The sequence below is a fragment of the Carcharhinus amblyrhynchos genome, chromosome 6 (assembly GCF_965287045.1).
Source record: "Carcharhinus amblyrhynchos chromosome 6, sCarAmb.v2.hapA, whole genome shotgun sequence".
Lineage (NCBI taxonomy): Eukaryota > Metazoa > Chordata > Chondrichthyes > Carcharhiniformes > Carcharhinidae > Carcharhinus > Carcharhinus amblyrhynchos.
The window spans coordinates 118359874-118379204 of NC_137329.1; the positions used below are offsets into that span (position 1 = coordinate 118359874).

General features: G+C 47.0%; 1 protein-coding gene across 3 annotated transcripts in view; it reads left to right on the forward strand.

Annotated features, from left to right (window-relative positions):
* Positions 1–19331, forward strand: part of srgap1a (SLIT-ROBO Rho GTPase activating protein 1a) — a 233268-nt gene that overhangs the window by 97057 nt on the left and 116880 nt on the right. For all 3 annotated transcript variants that reach the window (XM_080191293.1, XM_080191294.1, XM_080191295.1), the window contains exon 2: positions 144–339. In XM_080191293.1, coding sequence (XP_080047419.1) covers positions 144–339 — 196 coding nt within the window. The remainder of the gene's footprint in view (positions 1–143; positions 340–19331) is intronic.

Consider the following 19331-nt stretch of genomic DNA (forward strand, 5'->3'; position numbering starts at 1 on the left):
AAAACTGCTTACTCTGGAACTTTAAAACCAAGATCCCAGTAGATGGTTACGGTACTAACTGTACCCATCGGTGCCGCTGTCTGTTTAGAGATGCACAAAAAAAAATGTACTGGTTAACCGGTTCCCTGCATGTTATCTTTCAGAGATCCGCACTCAGTTAGTCGAACAGCTGAAATGCTTGGAGCAGCAGACGGAGATGAGGGTTCAGCTCCTCCAAGACCTCCAGGATTTCTTTCGCAAGAAGTCTGAAATCGAGATGGAGTATTCCCGAAACTTGGAGAAGCTGGCCGAAAGATTCATGGCTAAAACACGCAGCACCAAGGACCATCAGCAGTACAAGTAAGAGCGTTTCCCCCACACCCCCCACCCTCGCGTGAGGGTCCCGGGGTTAAAAACACCCTGATTTATCTTTTCTTCTGCTCGCCGGTGCACCAGCTGAGAGTCTTAACAATGAGAGAGAGTCAGGCATTCAGTGTGTGCTGTCGCTGTTAATCACACGGCAGTTTCGTGGCTTCTTTCAAGGTGGCAACTGCTTTCCTGCTGGTAATGTAACACTCATACAGTCCCTACAGTGCAGAAGGAGGCCACTCAGCCCATCGAGTCTGCACCGGCCACAAGCCCACCCAGGCCCTATCCCCGTAATCCTACAGGTTCACCCCACTAATTCCCTCTAACCTACACATTCTGCGACACTAAGGGGCAATTTAGCACGGCCAATTCACCTAACCCGCACATCTTTGGACTGCGGGAGGAAACCGGAGCACCCGGGAGAAACCCACGCAGACACGGGGAGAATGTGCAGACTCCATACAGACAGTGACCCAAGCAGGCAATCGAATGCAGGTCCCCGGAGCTGTGAGACAGCAGTGCTAACCTCCGTGTCACCCTGAACACTGAAGGGTGATTGCTGATTCATTGAAGCTATTGGAAATCAGGCTAATTTGTCTGTTGATTTCTAAATTGTTTGGGAACCGATGCACACTTAGCAGCAAACTTTAGTGCTTGTTTTAAGCAACTGTGTAGTTGAGTCATAGAGTTGTGGGTTCAAGTCCCACAGTGGAGACCTGGAGCACAAAAATCTAACCTGATGCATGGTATGGTACAGAGAGAGTGCTGCACTGTCAAATCAGGTATTAAAATGTCTGTTCTCTCAGGCAGACATGGAAAATGTTATTCATTCATGTGGTATGGGCCTCATTGGCAAGGCCAGCATTTATTGCCCATCCCTAATTGCCCTGGAGAAGTTGGTGGTGAGCTGCCTTCTTGAATCGCTGCAGTCCAAGTGCTGTGGGTTAACCCACAATGCTATTAGGGAGGGAAGTCCAGGATTTTGACCCAGCGACTGCGTAGGAACGGCGATATAGTTCCATGTCAGGATGGTGAGTGGGTTGGAGGAGAACTTGCAGGTGGTGGTGTTCCCATGTATCTGCTGCCCTTGTCCTTCTAGATGGAAGTGGTCATGGGTTTGGAAGGTGCTGCCTATGAAGGTTTGGTGAGTTGCTCCAGTGTATCTTGTAGATGGTACACACTGCTGCTAGTGAGCTTTGGTGGTGAAGGGATATTTATAGATGTGGTACCAGCGGGCTGCTTTGTCCTGCATGGTGTCGGGCTTCTTGAGTATTGTTGGATCTGCACCAATCCAGGCAAGTGGACAGCGTTCCATCGCACTCCTGACTTGGGCCTTGTAGATAGTGGATATGCTTTAGGGAGTCAGGAGGTGAGTTACTCGCCACGGTATTCCTTGCCTCTGACTTGCTCTTGTAGCCACTGTGTTTATTTGGCAAGTCCAGTTGAGTTTCTAGTCAATGGTAACCCCAAGGGCAGTAGGGATGGTAACATCATCGAATGTCAGGGGATGGTGGTTAAAGGTCTCTTATTGGTGATGGTCATTGCCTGACATTTGGCAAATCCCACGGACTATCTCAGAGTATGGGAATTATCCCCTGTGTCCCAGCCAACATTCACCCCTCAATCGATTTAAAACAGGAGCAGATGATTGGCTTATGATCACATTGCTGTTGTGTTACCCACATTGCACAAGGGATAGTAGTTCAAGGGGACATCATTAGCTGGAAAATATTCTATGTGGTGCAAGTCACAATGTGAATTCAGCTGCTTTTTCTTTCTAATGGAGAATCGATCAGTCCAATGTACCTGTGCCAACTCTTTGAAAGAGTTGTCCAATTAATAACACTCCCCGCTTTTTCTAGATATCTCTGTAGTTTGATTCTCCTTTCCATGCATAAATAGGAAATGGAAGCAGGAGGAGGCCATTTGGCCCTTACAGCCTACTCCACCAATCATTATGATCATGGCTGATCATCAAATTCAATATCCCGATCCCCCTTTCCTTCCACATGCCTCAATCCCTTTAGCCCATGGACTTATATCTAATTTCTTCTTGAAATCAGACAATGTTTTGGCCTCAACTACTTTCTGTGGTAGTGAATTCCACAGATTCGCTACTCTCGAGGTGAAGAAATTCCTCCTCACCTCTGTTCTAAAAGGTTTACCTCCTTATCCTCAAACTATGATCCCCTGGTTCTGGACTGCCCCACCACTGGGAACATTCTTTCTGAATCTACCCTGTCTAAAACCCTGTTAGAATTTTGCAAGCTTCAATGAGATCCCCTCTCACTCTTCTAAACTCCAGTGAATATAATCCCAATCGGTAATCCCAATTCTCATGTGAACATCCCATTCCCTTTTGAAAGTTACAATTCAGTCTGCTTCCACCGCCTTTTCAGACCACAGGACTGGAACCCAACCCCTCCCCCTATCAGCAGCGGGTTTTCGAATGGCGGAAGTGTCTTTGTCATTTGGCCGCCGGTGGGATCTTCCTGTCCTGCCAATGTTTCCGCTGTTTTGTATGGCCAGCCCACCAGCGCCCCCACCCCCCCTCAACTGGAAGGAGGGGTGGGAGAATTACATGGGGTGAAGGAGAGGTGGGGGGAGTGGGGTTGTGACCTGTGCATCCCATCCGCGGGAAAAGCCGAAAAATCCCACCTCCTGCATTCCACTTCAAAACTCACTGCATCCAAAAAAACATTCCTCCTGTCTCCTCACTTTTGTTTTAGAATCATACAGCGCCAAAGGAGGCCATTCGGCCTCTCGAGTCCGCACTGACCACAATCCCACCCAGGCCTTACCCCCCCCCCCCCACAACCCCATGCATTTTACCCTAGCTAGTCCCCCTGACAGTAGGGTCAATTTAACACGGCCAATCAACCTAACCCGCACATCTTTGGACTGTGGGAGGAAACCGGAGCACCCGGAGGAAACCCACGCTGACACGGGGGAGAACGTGCAAACTCCACACAGACAGTGACCCGAGCCGGGAATCGAACCCGGGCCCCTGGCGCCGTGAGGCAGCCGTGCTAACCACCGCGCCGCCCCAATTTTGTGGCACCAAATTATCTTAATTCCTCAGGTTCCTCCGCAAAAACCCTTCACAGTTTCGAACATTGCTATTAAAGCGTTCTCCCCATTCCCCTCCACTCCCCCATCCCATTCCCCCAACAAACCCCCCTCTACCCCCCACCCCCCCAAACCCCAAATCACCTGCGCTCGAAGGCGAACAATCTCTGCCTAACGCAAATCCTTTACCCAGGTACGTTTTACCCAGACTTGTACCGCGATAGCCGGCTCTGTAACTGAAAAGGCAGCTTGTTTCGGGAGCGCGAGAGAGCATTATGTTTCGTAAGCTGTTTTACAATCGAGGCTGATTGGCTTTTACGCTCAGCAAATTTGACTTGGGGATTGTGGAATTAACTGACTCTGAATCGTTTTCACAGAAGCAGAGTAGCTCTCCTGGGCAGCAGCCACCCCTGCCGCAGAGGGAAGCTTAGATCCGACAAATCCTATTACATTTTTATTCTGATGAAGCCACCAACCTTGGGCCTTAAGGGTGAAGCGGTTTTAGTGGTTGTGTTGAATTTTGGGCTGTCCGACATGGCTAATAAACTATCTCCCCTGCCAGCGTCACGGTGGCACAGTGGTTAGCACTGCTGCCTCACAGTGCCAGGGACCGGGGTTCGATTCCTGGCTCGGGTCACTGTCTGTGTGGAGTTTGCACATTCTCCTCGTGCCTGTGTGGGTTTCCTCCGGGTGCTCTGGTTTCCTCCCACAGTCCAAAGATGTGCAGGTTAGGTTGATTGGCCAGGCTAAGAAATCGCCCCTTAGTGTCCAAGGATGCGTAGGTTAGAGGGATTAGTGGGTATGATATGGGGGTAGGGCCTGGGTGGGATTGTGTTCGGTGCAGACTCGATGGGCTGAAGGGCCTCTTTCTGCACTGTAGGGTTCTATGATTCACTGCTGCCTCACAGCGCCAGGGACCAGGGTTCAATTCCAGCCTTGGGTCACTGTCTGTGTGGAGTTTGCACATTCTCCCCGTATCTGCGTGGGTCTCCTCCGATTTCCTCCCACAGTCCAAACATGTCCATCGAGTCTGCGCTGACCACAATCCCATCCAGGCTTTATCCTTGTAACCCCACGTAATCCCCCTGACACTAAGGAGCAATCCCATCCAGACCTGTTCCCTATAACCCCAAGTATTTACCCCGCTGATCCCTCCCAACCTACACATCTCGGGACACTAAGGGATAATTTAGCATGGCCAATCCACCTAACCTGCACATCTTTGAACTGTGGGAGGGGACCAGAGCACCCAGAAAAAACCCACGCAGACACGGGGAGAATGTGCAAACTCCACACAGTCAGAGATCCAAGCCAGGAATCGAACCTGGGTCCCTGGCGCTGTGAGGCAGCAGTGCTAACCACTGTGCCACCATGCTGCCCCCTGAGATTTCATTTGATTTATTATTGTCGCATGTGTTGAGATACAGTGAAAAGTATTGTTTGTTTTGTGCTATATAGACAAAGTGTACCATTCATAGATCACATAGGGAAAAGGACAGGATGCAAAATGTAGGGGAGATTGGAGGAAAAACGTATTTACCCAGAGGGTGGTGAGGGTCTGGAATGTGCTACTTGGGAGGGTGGTGAAGGCGGGATGCCTCACATCCTTTAAAAAGTATCTGGATGAGCACTTGGCACGTCCTAACATTCAGGGCTATGGGCCAAGTGCTGGCAAGTGGGATTAGGCGGGCAGGTCAGGGCTGTTGCTGCATCAGCACAGACTCGATGGGCTGAAGGGTCTCTCCTGCAGTGTCGCATTCTGTGATTCTGTAGTGTTACAGTCACAGCTAGGACAAAGAGGAGGATTAATATGTGATACGACCATTCAAAAGTCTGATGGCAGCAGGGAAGAAGCTGTTCTTGGGTCGGTTGGTACGTGACCTCAGACTTTTGTACCTTTTTCCTGATGGAAGAAGGTGGAAGAGTGAATGTCCGGGGTGCGTGGGGTCCTTAATTGTGCTAGCTACTTTTCTGAGAGAGTTCAGCAGATACCAATGCACAAAACACAACTGAATTTTTTGGAGGCAGTGGGAAGTGTAGATGGAGTCAGTGGATGGGAGGTTGGTTTGTGTGATGGACTGGGCTATGTCTGTGAATTTCAGGGAAATGGGGAGAATTGCAAACAAAAGAGATAAATAAACAACATCCATAAAACTCACTTCACAACCTCAAGCTGTTCCAAAGCACCAATAAAGCACTTCTGAAGTGTAGTCACGATTGTAAAACCTAATCGATACACCTTTGGACGCTAAGCAGCAATTAATGGGAGGAAACCGGAGCACCCAGAGGAAACCCCATGCAGATCCGGTGGGGGGAGAACATGCAAACTCCACACAGTCACCCAAGGCTGGAATCGAACCAGGTAGCAGTGCTAACCGCTGTGCCACCCATCTGAAAGACTGCTCTGGGAAAGTTGGCCTGTGCTCAAGTGTTTGGGGTGAGACTTGAACCTAGAAGCCTCTAACTCGGAAGCAAGATTGCCCCCAGAATGAGCTTCAGGATGGGTTGAAGTTGTTGAGATGACTCAAAGTTTTGCTGAAGTTTGGAGTGCCTTTTAAATATAAAATCTTACACTTGCTGTAGCAATGCTATTTTGACTAAGAGCTTTCTAAATGATTTATAGGTACTTTATTCTATTTTAAGAGAAATGCATTACTTTATACAAGCGTATGTGTCAAGTCGTTTTCCTAATCAGTCTCACTGCGTGAGTAGGTGGAAGCATTCATCCAGTGAAGTGTAAATACCATTAAGAAATGGTGTACTAAAGTTGCACATGTCCCTTCTGGGAGCATGTATGAAAAGAGTCAGGAGTTTGTGCTACGTTGGAGCAAAAACTCCTTTTCACTCTGCACGAAATTTTCCTCTGATTCCCAATGCATGGGTCCCAGAAAGCCTGCAAATACAGAACTAGCCAGAATTCCCCACCCTTCCTGCCACCTGGACACACCCAGCGAGAAATGGGGCAGTTGTTTCACCAGGGGGAAATAACCAGATGACCCATTGGCATTGCCACCTCTGTCTTACAATTCTAGCAAGTCAGGATCTAGTGACACTTAACACCGTGTTTGGTCCAGTTGCGCAGCGCAGTTGGAGGCCCATTGTGCCTGCGCCAACTCTTTGCAGAGGCTACACCCAATTCAAAAGCAAGGCTGGTGAACTATTACGTTGTTGATGGTTGCATAGAATCCCTACTGTGCAGAAGGAGGCCATTCGGCCCATTGAATCTGCACTGACTCTCTGTTGACAAAATGTCTTATCCCGACCCTCACCCCCATCCTATTCCTGTAACTCCATGTATTTACCCCACTAATCCCCCTAATATATTACATCTTTAGACACTAAGTTATCATGGCCAATCCACCTAACCTGCAGAATCTGAACATCTTTGGAGTGTGGGGGGAAACCCACACAGACACGGGGAAAATGTGCGAACTCCACACAGTCACCCAAGGCCGGAATTGAACCGGGATCCCTGGTTATGGACCATTAGAATAGATCGGTGCTTGATAGCCAGTGCAGACATGATGGGCCAAAGGGCCTCTTTCTGTGCTGTAAAAACTCCATGGACAGGATTTTCCACAAGTGCTCGCCTCAAGGTGGGAAAATCCTGCCAGTGGTCAACGGACCTTTGCACGATCTGTGTCCCGCCTGCTACGCTTCCCATGGCTGGTGGGACATGAAAACTTTGCCCTCTAACTCTATGAATAGTTGCTTTCTCTGCAGTGATTATTCTGTAATATCTACTGATCTCTGTTTGATCTGATTTGATTTATTATTGTCACCTATATTAACATACAGTGAAAAGTATTGTTTCTTGCGCGCTATACAAACAAAGCATACCATTCATTGAGAAGGAAAGGAGAGGGTGCAGAATGTAGTGTTACAGTCATAGTTAGGGTGTACTTACAGCAAGGGAGGTCCATTCAAAAGTCTGACGGCAGCGAGGAAGAAGCTGTTCTTGAGTCGGTCGGTACGTGACCTCAGACTTTTGTATCTTTTTCCCGACTGAAGAAGCTGGAAGAGGGAATGTCCGGAGTGGGGTCCTTAATTATGCTGGCTGCTTTTCCCGAGGCAGTGGGAAGTGTTGACGGAGTCAGTGGATGGGAGGCTGGTTTGCGTGATGGACTGGGCTTCGCTCACTATACTGCAGAGTTGATTTGGTTCCCAGCTGACATCAGGTTCAGGGGCAATTTGTGTGGATGTTAAATGGGCAACTTTTTTTTCCCCCCTCATCTCCTTGTTGAGGTTCCCCATCACTCTTGTCTCTAAATACTTGCCGCTGCTCAGGTACCCTTGACGTTACCATGGTAAAAGCAGTATTGAAGTTTTTTGACTAATTTGGGAAGGATGAATTTTTGAGTTCTCTCCTAATGGAGTTGAACTTCTGGCTGACCTCGACTTCAGCTGAGATGGGTTCTTTACAATTTGAAGGTTTATTTTTGCCTCAAGCTCTTTGGCTCTTTCCTGACTTTTCTGTGCAGGATCGGTAAGAGAGTGGGTTTCAGAAATAAATTTCTATATAGTTGCATTGTCACAACCTTACTCAGCCTGTTTCACCTCCTCGTGTACCACCTTCAGACATAGAATCCCCGCAGTGCAGAAGGAGGCCATTTGGCCCATTGAGTCTGCGCTGACAACAATCCCACCAGACCCTATCCCCGTAACCCTACATAATTACCCTGCTAATCCCCCTGACATTTAGGGGCAATTTAGCATGGCCAATCCACCTAACCCCCACATCTTTGGAGTGTGGGAGGAAACTGGAGCACCCAGAGGAAACCCACGTGGGCACGGGGGGGGGGGGGGGGGGGATGTGCAGACTCCACACAGACAGTGTGACCCGAGTGCGGAATTGAACCTGTGAGGCAGCAGCGCTAACCACTGTGCCACCGTGCTGCCCTTCGATAAATGGATGCAATAGTTAGCCTATCGCACCTATCCCTTTGCCATATTACGGAGGAAACTGAGTCCTGGTACGGGGTGGGGGTGTGGGTAGGGAGAGGGTGGGGGAGTTGGGGGTGGGGTGGGGGGGGTGAGGGGGTTGGGGGTGGGATGGGGGGATGGGGAGTGGGGTGGGTGGGGGGATGGGGAGTGGGGTGGGTGGGGGGGTGGGGTGGGGGGGTGAGTGTGAAGCACGAATGTGGTGTCCTCTCATCAGTGTTTTGAACTCAGGGAATCTGACGCTCACATTATCTGCTCTGGCATCAAGCGTTGAATGTGTTGAAATTTACTTTCCGCATCGATGATTTCCACTGACGACTGTAATTACTCTCGAGCTGTCCCACACCAAGTTTCCACAGGTCGTGGCTGTTCCTGGCCGGGTAGGGAGCTGACTCCGTCTGTGTTGAGTTCCTGCGGGATGGTTCCAGCAATGGCCACAGTCAGGAATAAGGGGAAGCAGCTTTGCCTCCTCAGCTTTCACGCTAGTCCGTCGCCAGCGGCTCATTGGCTTGAAGGGCACCACCCCACATTGGTACGACGCAGAGGTTAACCCCCTTTCACCTCACAGTGTAAGGTGTTAACTGTTCTTCCGTAACATTTAGAGGCTCATTAATATAAAAACTTTAAGTGAATAATTAACAAGCTATTGTCTTCAAACAACCAAGAACTTTAACTAAAACGGTAATATTTTAATCAAAGGATGGTTCAGCTGAAATGCTGTTCAAATAAAGACAAGGATCATTCAGTACTAAAACAGTAATAACAGAATCTTAGTCGGTCTCAAAAAAACTATATACAACCAGGTCTGATGGCTTGGAAAAGAACATAAGAACATAAGAAATAGGAGCAGGAAACAAAGGACGCGTGTCCGGGAACCCACTTTCTCCTCCTCCATCTGCACCAGAAACTCCACCATACAATGATCACTCTCCCCAAGAGGATCCTTCACCACAAGGTCCCTAATTCTACCCGCTTCATTACATAGCACCAGATCCAAGATAGCTCGCTCCCTCGTCGGCTCCAACACACACTGTTCGAGGAAACTATCCCGGCAGCATTCCAAGAACTCTTCCTCGAGCCCCCCACGTCCAACATGGGTCAACCAATCAATATGCAGATTGAAATCCCCCATAACTACGGCCGTCCCATTCCTGCACGCCGCACTTATTTGCGCGTTAACAGCCCGCCCCATCTCCAGATCATTATTCGGGGGCCTATAGACGACACCCACCAGCGTCTTCCTCCCTTTGCTGTTCCTAATCTCCACCCACAACGATTCCACCCTCTGCTCCTTGGCTCCAATATCATCCCTTGCTACCACCGTGATGCTATCCTTAATCAGCAGAGCCAAGCCCCCCCCTTTTCCCTCCTGCCTATCCTTCCTAAACACTTGATAGCCCTGTACATTCAGTTCCCATTCCCTGTCACCCTGCAGCCACGTCTCTGTAATGGCCACCAGATCGTATCCATTTGTGTCGATCTGCGCCATCAGCTCATCCACTTTATTCCGAATGCTTCGTGCATTCAGATAAAGTGCTTTCATCCCAGATTTAGATTTAGATTTAGATTTAGATTAGATTTAGAGTTCTCCTATAGTTGTCCACTATCTGTAAGCACTGCCTGATTTGGTTCTTTTCTTGGTGAGTTCACTCAAGACATATCTGAAGCTGGCAGAATTAAAAACTAACTGCCCTTAACTACCTTATCTGTTTCAATTGATCTGGCCCTGGCTCTGATTCTTGAGATTTTCATCTGAGGTGGCTGTTGCCCTGGCCTTTATACTGGCAGTGACCTCATAATTTTCTTACAGCACAGTTGGTCTGAAGTTATCAACAACAGCAAATTCAAATCTGATAGGCTCTTAATAACTGACTCTCTTTTTTTTAAATTGAGTGGCTATTAAAATGCAAAAGCCTGTTACCAAGGCAATCCTGATGCTTGGCCCTCGAAACAAATGTTGCAGCTCAGAGTCTGTGTGTACTCTGCATCCAAGCACTGAACTCAAAACCAGCTTTTAAAGGGACCACACACTACTTTCTTTTCCTCTAGCATTTTTTCTTACAATTCTTTTAGATCTTTACGAATATTCTTTATATCTTTACAAACTCAACTTCACAACAATATCAAGCATTGGCATCTCTCCTGCTTCTACAGCCAGCCGTTGGCATGTTTGGAAAGATTTTGAGGTTGACACTCAACCTATTTGAACGCGTTAGAAATGCACTTTGCTCGGCCATCCGGTCCTGGGATGGGACCTGTGCCCTGAGCCTCTAACTCAGAGGCAGGGACACTACCCACTGTGCCACTAGACCTCCAATGTCAGACAAAGTAGGTAGGGAGAAACTGTCCCTGCTCGTAAAAGGATCAAGAACGAGAGGGCACAGATTGAAAGTGATTTTTCAAAAGAAGCAAATGTGGTAAGAGAAAAAACTTTTTCACACAGCGAGTAATACGGGTCTGGAATGCACCGTCTGGAAGGGTGGTGGAGGCAGGTTCCATCGAGGCATTCAGGAGGGCATTAGATGATTAGTTGAACAGGAACAACGTGCAGGGGAATGGGGGAGAGGCAGGGGAATGGCACTAAGTCACGATACTCGTTTGGAGAGCTGGTGCAGACATGATGGGCCAAATGGCCTCCTTCTGCAGTGTAATAATTCTGTGACGCTGTGACTTAAGCCTCTATATTCAAATTTGCGACTTCTTTACGGAACGCTGGTACAGAATGATTTTGAATATGCTAATTGGCATAACTAGTTTCACTGGAAATTGATCCCACTTATCCAGAGGGAGGGAGAATCCTTTTGATCTCCCATCTTGTTCAAAGTTTTATATTCATGTTGTCTCTGGGACTGTGATTAAGAGTCTGCGTTGTATCGAAATTCATGTCGAACATGTTAAAAGACTTAAATCATGTTTTAATTAGAAAAAAGGAAATTGAGAGAAAGATAACGTGAATCCTTTGAGCCTTGCCCAAAGTCTTGAATCTCCAGTTAGCTGACAGGACCAACAAGGCCAATGTAGATCAGAAATGAATTAACCAGTGGGGTTTTGTAACTGTCAGTACATTGATAATCAATAACCTCGTACTCCATCTGCAACAACTCGCATTTATACAGTAAACTGAGCAAAAGTGATCCAAAACTGCTCCCTTCAGGTACCACAGATCCATAGACACTTCCAAACACACGACCACTTCCATCTAGAAGGACAAGGGCAGCAGATACATGGGAGCACCACCACCTGCAAGTTCCCCTCCAAGCCACTCACCATCCTGACTTGGAAATATATCGGCTGTTCCTTTACAGTCGCTGGGTTAAAATCCTGGAATTCCTCCCCTTAACGGCATAGTGGATCAACCCACAGGATATGGACTGCAATGATTCAAAAAGGCAGCTCACCACCACCTTCTCAAGGGCAACTAGGAATGGGCAATAAATTCTGGCCAGCCAGCGATGCCCGTGTCCTACAAATGAATAAAAAAAGTGCCCTAAGAGGGCACTGACGATCAAAGACTTGCATTGGATTGGCCCATGATTATTGCAGTGGTTTCTATTGCCTTCCACTGTACGGCTGACCAGGAATTTCTCCCACCCTGAACCCTGCCTTCAGATATTTTGGCAGGATTTACTGGCTGATAATCACCCTGTCTGGTTACATTACAAACATACCTTCTATGTCCACCTAGTCCTGAAGTGGGACTGAAAGCCCAGAGCTTCTCACCCAGAGGTAGGGATTCTATCGTTGCACCATTCAGATCAAAAACAGGAGTCTTCAGAAGTCAACCAATAAAGGGTTCAGGAAAAAAGCCTTGATCCACAGGATAGTTAGAAAGTGGAACTTGCTACCACGTGTGATGGTTGCATTGAAGGAGAAGCGTAATGGCCCCGTTTATTCCAGTCCTCTTGATGGTGGCACAGTGGTTAGCACTGCTGCCTCTTAGTGCCACGGACCCGGGTTCGAATTCCCAACTTGAGTCACTGCCTGTGTGGAGTTTGTACATTCTCCCCGTGTCTGTGTGGGTTTCCACCAGGTGCTCCAGTTTCCACCCACAGTCCAAAAGACGCGCTGGCTCGGTGTATTGGCCGTGCTAACCTCTCCCTCCGTGTACCCAAACAAGTGTGGCGACCGGGGAAATTTCACAGTAATTTCATTGCAGTGTTAATGTAAGCCTACTTGTGACACTAATAAATTAACTTTAAAATTAATAGTCAGGATTCCATTCTTTTTGAGTGTCTTCTGCACTTGTTCATGAGGTTTTAATCATCTGTGCACCTGGACCCCCAACTCTCGCTGTACCTCAGTTGTTCTTAGCTGTTCACCATTTGGTGATGATGTTATAACTTGATCCAAAAATCCTCTTCCTATCTTACTAACTTTTAATAACTCACCGGTTCCTAATAACTCTTTCTACGTTTTGAAGAAACAAGTATTGTTTCTTGTGTTACACACACAAAGCACACCCTGCTCTATTCTTTTGGAGTACACAATAGTCTCTCATTTGCCTGCATTGAAAGCCATTTTCCACAGTTTTGTCCATTGAACTGACGTCACCATTTACCTTTGCGATTTTATGCTTCCATCGTAGCTCGCTCACAGTGCTGCCGTTTCTGATGTTGGTGCATTTGGATGTGTGACTTACTATTCCATCGTCAAAATTATTGCTAAGTGTGATGAATAGTTGTGGCCCCAATCCCGATCCTTGCGGGACTCCCTGTCAATTAGATTGCCCGTCCATCATCCCTAACCCCTGTCTACCCGCACTCAGCAATCTTCCTAACTAGGTCAATCTTTAACTTTAGACAACAGTCTATTACGAGGAATTTCAGAAAGTCCAGATAAATACCATCCATCAACATTCCCCCAATCCACTGTCTAATAACTTGAGGGTGACTTGCTGTGACTTCCAAGCGAGAAAGGATTTATTGCAATACTATCAGTATATACCTAGAAGCAATGGTCAGATAAAGAGATGGATACAGTCTACTGCTCCCCGACTCCAACTGAGGTTCCTCCCGGCACTGTACACGCATGCTTGCTCCCAATTGGCTCCGCTTCCTGCGCCGCCTCTCCATAGGATCCGGTCCAATCACATGGTCCTCAGGCATTGCCCCTTAAAGGGGCCACGCCACCACACACCACTTTAGACACCTCTTAAAACATATCAGTTGAGTTTGTCAGGCATCACCCACTCTTTACAAGTCAGTGCTGAACAGCTGAAACGTTCACCCTGTCCTGAATTGTAGGCTCTCTCTATTTCCCTGTGTTTTAATTCCCTGCTTTGCCCCTGTCACGCTGCTTTAAATAGCCCAGTGACATTCCGAGCTAAAGGAATGGTTCCTAAAATCAGAGAGCTTTTGGAATATGAGAATTAGAACATAAGAACTAGGAGCAGGAGTAGGCCATCTGGCCCCTCAAGCCTGCTCCGCCATTCAATAATGGCTGATCCTTTTGTGGACTCAGCTCCACTTACCCGCCCACTCACCATAACCCTTAATACCTTATATTTATCTATTTTTGCCTTAAAAACATTCAATGGAGGTAACCTTCACCAGGCAAGGAATTCCACTGATTCACTACCCTTTGTGTGAAGAAGTTTCTCCTCAACTCAGTCCTAAATCTGCTCCCCCTTATTTTGAGGCCATGCCCCCCAGATCTAGTTTCACCCACCAATGGAAACAACCTCCCTGCTTCTATCTTACCTATTCCCTTCATAATTTTATATGTTTCTATAAGATCTCCCCTCACCTGCAGTGTTCTCATCTCTCCTCTGTTAAGACCCTGGTCCCTGGGGGTTTGTCAGTCCTTAGTCCTGCTCTCTTCTTGTTTACTTCAATTTTGAGCCCTGATTCACTATTAATTTCCTCAGGATAGGTGACCTCATCTTCGACTGGAAGTACGCACAGGACTTATTCAGCATTTTCACCTTTTCCTAAAGTTTATTTATTTATTAGTCAGAAGTAAGGCTTACATTAACACAGCTATGAAGTTACTCTGAAATTCCCCTGGTCGCCACACTCTGGCGCCTGTTCGGGTACACTGAGGAAGAATTTAGCATGGCCAGTGCACCCAAACACGTCTTTCTGACTGAGAGGAAACTGGAGCACCCAGCGGAAACCCACACAGACACGGGGGAGAACGTGAGACTCCGCACAGACAGTGACCCAAGCCGCGATTCGAACTTGGGTCCCTGATGCTGTGAGGCTAAAGAACCCAGTTGTTGCGGATCAACATTATCAACTATATCTGTAAATATTTTCCTTGATCTTGAATTTGGTTGTGGTGTTTCTTTCCTTCCTGTGGTCCTTAGTTATTTGTTTTGTCACTATCGCTGATCTTTTTGTCGCACCCATTCACCAAGATATTTGCCTTGTTTTTGCGCTTTTTCTTTTCATTTTGTGTTGCCTCTTTAGTGGTCCATGGCTCCCTCCATTTGTCAAGCGGAGCACATTCCCTCAGAAGTGTAAATTGGTTCCATAACACAATTGATCATCTGTCATTTTACCAGTTGATGGATTTGCCCATTTTCTGTTTCATTTGCATTGAAGTCAGCCTGACCCAAATCTCGAATCCAGTAGCTGTTTTGCATTTCTGTCTCAAACACTACGTTGAACGTACGATATTACACTTGCTAACAGATAAATGTTCACACGCTGTTAGCTTGTTAATGAGATCTATCCTGTTTTTCATTTCAAAGTCTTCCACATAGAGATTTACAGCATGGAAACAGGTCCTTTGGCCCAACTTGTCCCTTTTTTTAACACATTTGGCCCAAATCCTTCTATACCCATCTCACCACTGTAACTCTCTCAATGCTTTTTAAAATTGTACCCGCCTCAGTGGACAGGAGGCTGGTTTGCATGATGGAATGGGCTACATACACAACTTTTTGTAGTTTCTTGCATGCTTGGGCAGAGCAGGAGCCCATACCAAGCTGTGACACATCCAGATAGGATGCTTTCTGTGGTGCATCTGTAAAAATTGGTGTGAGTTGTAGCGGACATGCCAAATTTCCTTCATCTCTTGAGAATGTAGAGGCGTTGGTGGGCTTTCTTAACTATAGTGTCGGCACGGAGGGACCACGAATGTTGTTGGTGATCTGTACACTTAGAAACTTGAAATTCTTGACCATTTCTACTAGGTCCCCATTGATGTAGACAGGGGCATGTTCTCTACTACGCTTCCTGAAGTCAATGTCTATCTGTGGAACTCATTGCCACAGAGGGTTATGGAGATCAGGTCATTGAGCATCTTTAAGACAGAGATATGTAGGCTCTTGATCAATAAGGGGATCAAGGGTTAAGGAGAGAAGGCAGGAGAATGGGGATGAGAATCATATCAGCCATGGTTGAATGGCAGAGCAGACCCGATGGACTGAATGGCCCAATTCTGCTCCTATATCTTATGGTTCTTTGATTTGTTAACGTTGAGGGAGAGATTATTGCCATTGCACCAGTTCATCAGATTCTCTATCTCATTCCCATACTCCGTCTCATCATTGTTTAAGATCCAACGCGCTATGATGGTGTCATTAGCAAACTTGAAAATGGAGTTGGGGTGGAATTTGACCACACGGTCATTGGTGTATAAGGAGTACATTGAGAGGTTGAGGACACACCCTTGTGGGGCATTGGTTTTGAGGATGATTGTGGAGGAGATGTTGTTGCCTATCCCTACTGATTGTGGTCTGTGGGTTAGGAAGTTCAGGATCCAGTCCCAGAGGGAGGTGCCGAGGCCCAGGCCAAGGAGTTTGGAGATGGGTTTTGTTGGGATAATGGTGTTGAAGGCTGAGCTGTAGTCAATAAATAGGAGTCTGACATAGGTGTCTTTGTTATGTAAATGTTCCAGGGTTGAGTGTAGGGCCAGGGAGGTGTGGACTTGTTGTAGTTTTACAAGAACAAGGGCAGCAGTCGACACCACCACATGTAGATTCCCCTCCAGTCCGTACACCATCCTGACTTGGAAATATATCGCCATTCCTTCACTGTCACTGGGTCAAAATCCTGGAACTATGTTTCTAACAGCACGTGGACTGCAATGGTTCATAAAGTCAGCTCACTGCCACCTTCTCAAGGATAATTAGGGATGGGTAATAAATGCTTGCTTAGCCAGCGATTCCCACATCTCAAGAATAAATATGACATGTCTGTTAGGTCTGCCAAGCTCAGTTGTGTTTTGTGCACTGGTATCTGTTGAACTGTCTCAGAAAAGCAGCCAGTATAATTAACCCCGGACATCTCTCTTCCATCTTCCGTCGGGAAAAAGATATAAAAATTGGAGGTCATGCACCATCCTACTCAAGAACAGCTTCTTCCCTGCCACTGTCAAACTTCTGAACCTTGCATTAAGTTGATCTTTCTCTACACCCTAGCTATGACTGTAACACTACATTCTACACTCACTCATTTCTTTCTGTATGAACGGTATGCTTTGTATAGTGCGCAGGAAACAATACTTTTCACTGTATACTAATACATGTGACAATAATAAATCAAATCAAACCAAATCAAAGTGAACCTGGAGGCAGAATTAAAGAATGCAGCACCGGGATACAGAGGTTAGCACTGCGGCCTCGCAGCGCCAGGGACCTGGATTTGATTCCCAGCTTGGGTCACTGTCTGTGCAGAGTTTGCACGTTCTCCCTGTGTCTGTGTGGGTTTCCTCTAGGTGCTCCAGTTTCCTCCCACAGTCCAAAAGATATGCTGGTCAGGTATATTGACCATGCTAAATTCTCCCTCACTGTACCCAAACAGGCATTGGATTGTGGCGACTAGGGGATTTTCACAATAACTTCATTGCAGTGTTAATGTAAGCCTACTTGTGACACTAACAAATAAAAACTTTCGAATCCTTTTTTATTTCTATCGACCAAATGGTCACATGTTGATGCTACTTAAAGGGTCACGCGATGGGAGCTGTGGAGCTCTCTTTGGAGAGGGAGCAGAAGAGAAGCATGGAGTTACTACACAGCCAGTAGATAAAGTATATTTTATTACGAATCTTGGGTCGCCAGTCTTTGGGAATCCAGCACTTTTTCAGCTTTCCCATTGCAGGAACGATGATCCTAAGATCATGGGATCCCACAGTGCAGAAGGAGGCCATTCGGCCCATCGAATCTGCATCGACCACAGTCCCTACCAGGCACCATCCCCATAACCTATGCATTTACCCTCATTTACCATGCATGTTCCCCTTGCAGTGCGACGTATGAACTGACTTGTGCTTTTCAGTACAATAGTCTGATTAGCCTTGTTGTCCCAGAAGGAATATGTTTCCATTAAGTAGGTGAGAATCTGGGCAAATGAAGTCTATAAATAAACAGGAAAAAAACACTTAACTGTCTGACAAGGAGTTGGGTGTTAATTGGATGCATATTCAAACTCGACAAACCAGAATGTGAAATGCGGCTCGCCAACATCAAATGCTGAGGAGCTGTTTCATCCCAAGGCGATCGAATCAAGGAGTGTTCCCACTCAGAGAAGCAGAGGGCGGTTTCATTTGGACCAATACCCCGAGGGACAAGGAGACATTGGCTTAATTCAAACGCAAAATATTGTCAATGCCGGAAATACTCTACAGGTCTGGCAGATAGAAAGAGAGAAACAAGAGTTGACGTTTCAAGACTAACATGCCTTTTCTTAGAACCATAGACAAGATACAGCACAGAAGGAGGCCACTTAGCCCATCTTTTCTATGCCAACACAAGTACATCCAGGTGTCCTTTCTAATCTCACCATTCTTCACCCAGCCCATGTGTGGTTTATAGCACCTACAGGGGGCAGCGTGGTGGCACAGTGGTTAGCACTGCTGCCTCACAGCGCCAGGGACCCGGGTTCAACTCCAGCCTTGGGTCACTGTCTCCCCCCATGTCTGCGTGGGTTTTCTACGGGTGCTGTGGTTTCCTCCAAATTCCAAATGTATGTGGCTTAGGTGGATTAGCCGTACTAAATTGTCCCTTAGCGTCAGGGGGATTAGTAGGATTGTAATGTTAGTAGGATGGGGTTATGGGGGGATAGGGCCTGTGTGGGAATGTTGTCGGTGCAGGCTCAATGGACTGAATGGCCTCCTACTGTACTGTAGAGATTCTAGGATTCTTAAGGTGCAGATTCAGATACTTTCTACGAGAGTTTAGGGTCTCTGCCTTCACCACCAACTCGGGCAGTGAGGTTTCCCTCCAAGTCATTCACCATCCTGACTTGGAAATATATCTTTCACTGTGGCTGGGACAAAATCATAAAACTCCCTCTCTAACAGCACTGAGGGTGTACCTACACCGTAGGGACTGCAGTGGTTCAAGAGGAAAGCTCACCACCGCCTTCTCAAGAGCAATTAGGGGTGGGTAAGAAATTCTGGGCCTACCCAGCGACGCCCACATCCCATAAAAATCAAATCCCTTATAAGGAGTGTTAGCCAAAGTTAAAACTTATGGAGTTGAAGGCGAATTAATGCACTTGTTGGGAATCTGGCTAAGTGGATGATCGTGATGTGGAGATGGACTAGGGTAAACACAGTAAGAAGTCTCACAACACCAGGTTATAGTCCAACAGGTTTATTTGATGGAAAATGCCACTAGCTTTCGGAAAGCTGCTCCTTCATCAGGTAAGCGGGAGTCCTGTTCAAAACAGGGCATGTAAAGACACAAACTCAATCTACAAAATAATGGTTAGAATGTGAGTCTTTTGAGATGGAATGCAAGTTGGAAAGACTCGCATTCCAACCATTATTTTGTAAATTTATGTCTTTATATGCCCTGTTTGTGAACAGAACCCCCACTCACCTGGTGAAGGAGCAGAGCTCTGAAAGCTTGTAGCTTGTGCTACCAAATAAACCTGTTGGACTTTAACCTGGTGTTGTGAGACTTCTTACTGAGTGGATGGTGTCGGAGTGTAGGGATAGGGGTGACTCCCACTAGGATCTGTGTTGTGGCATCATCTAGTTACCATGTTGAGCAACAATTTAGACGGCATGATGGTCAC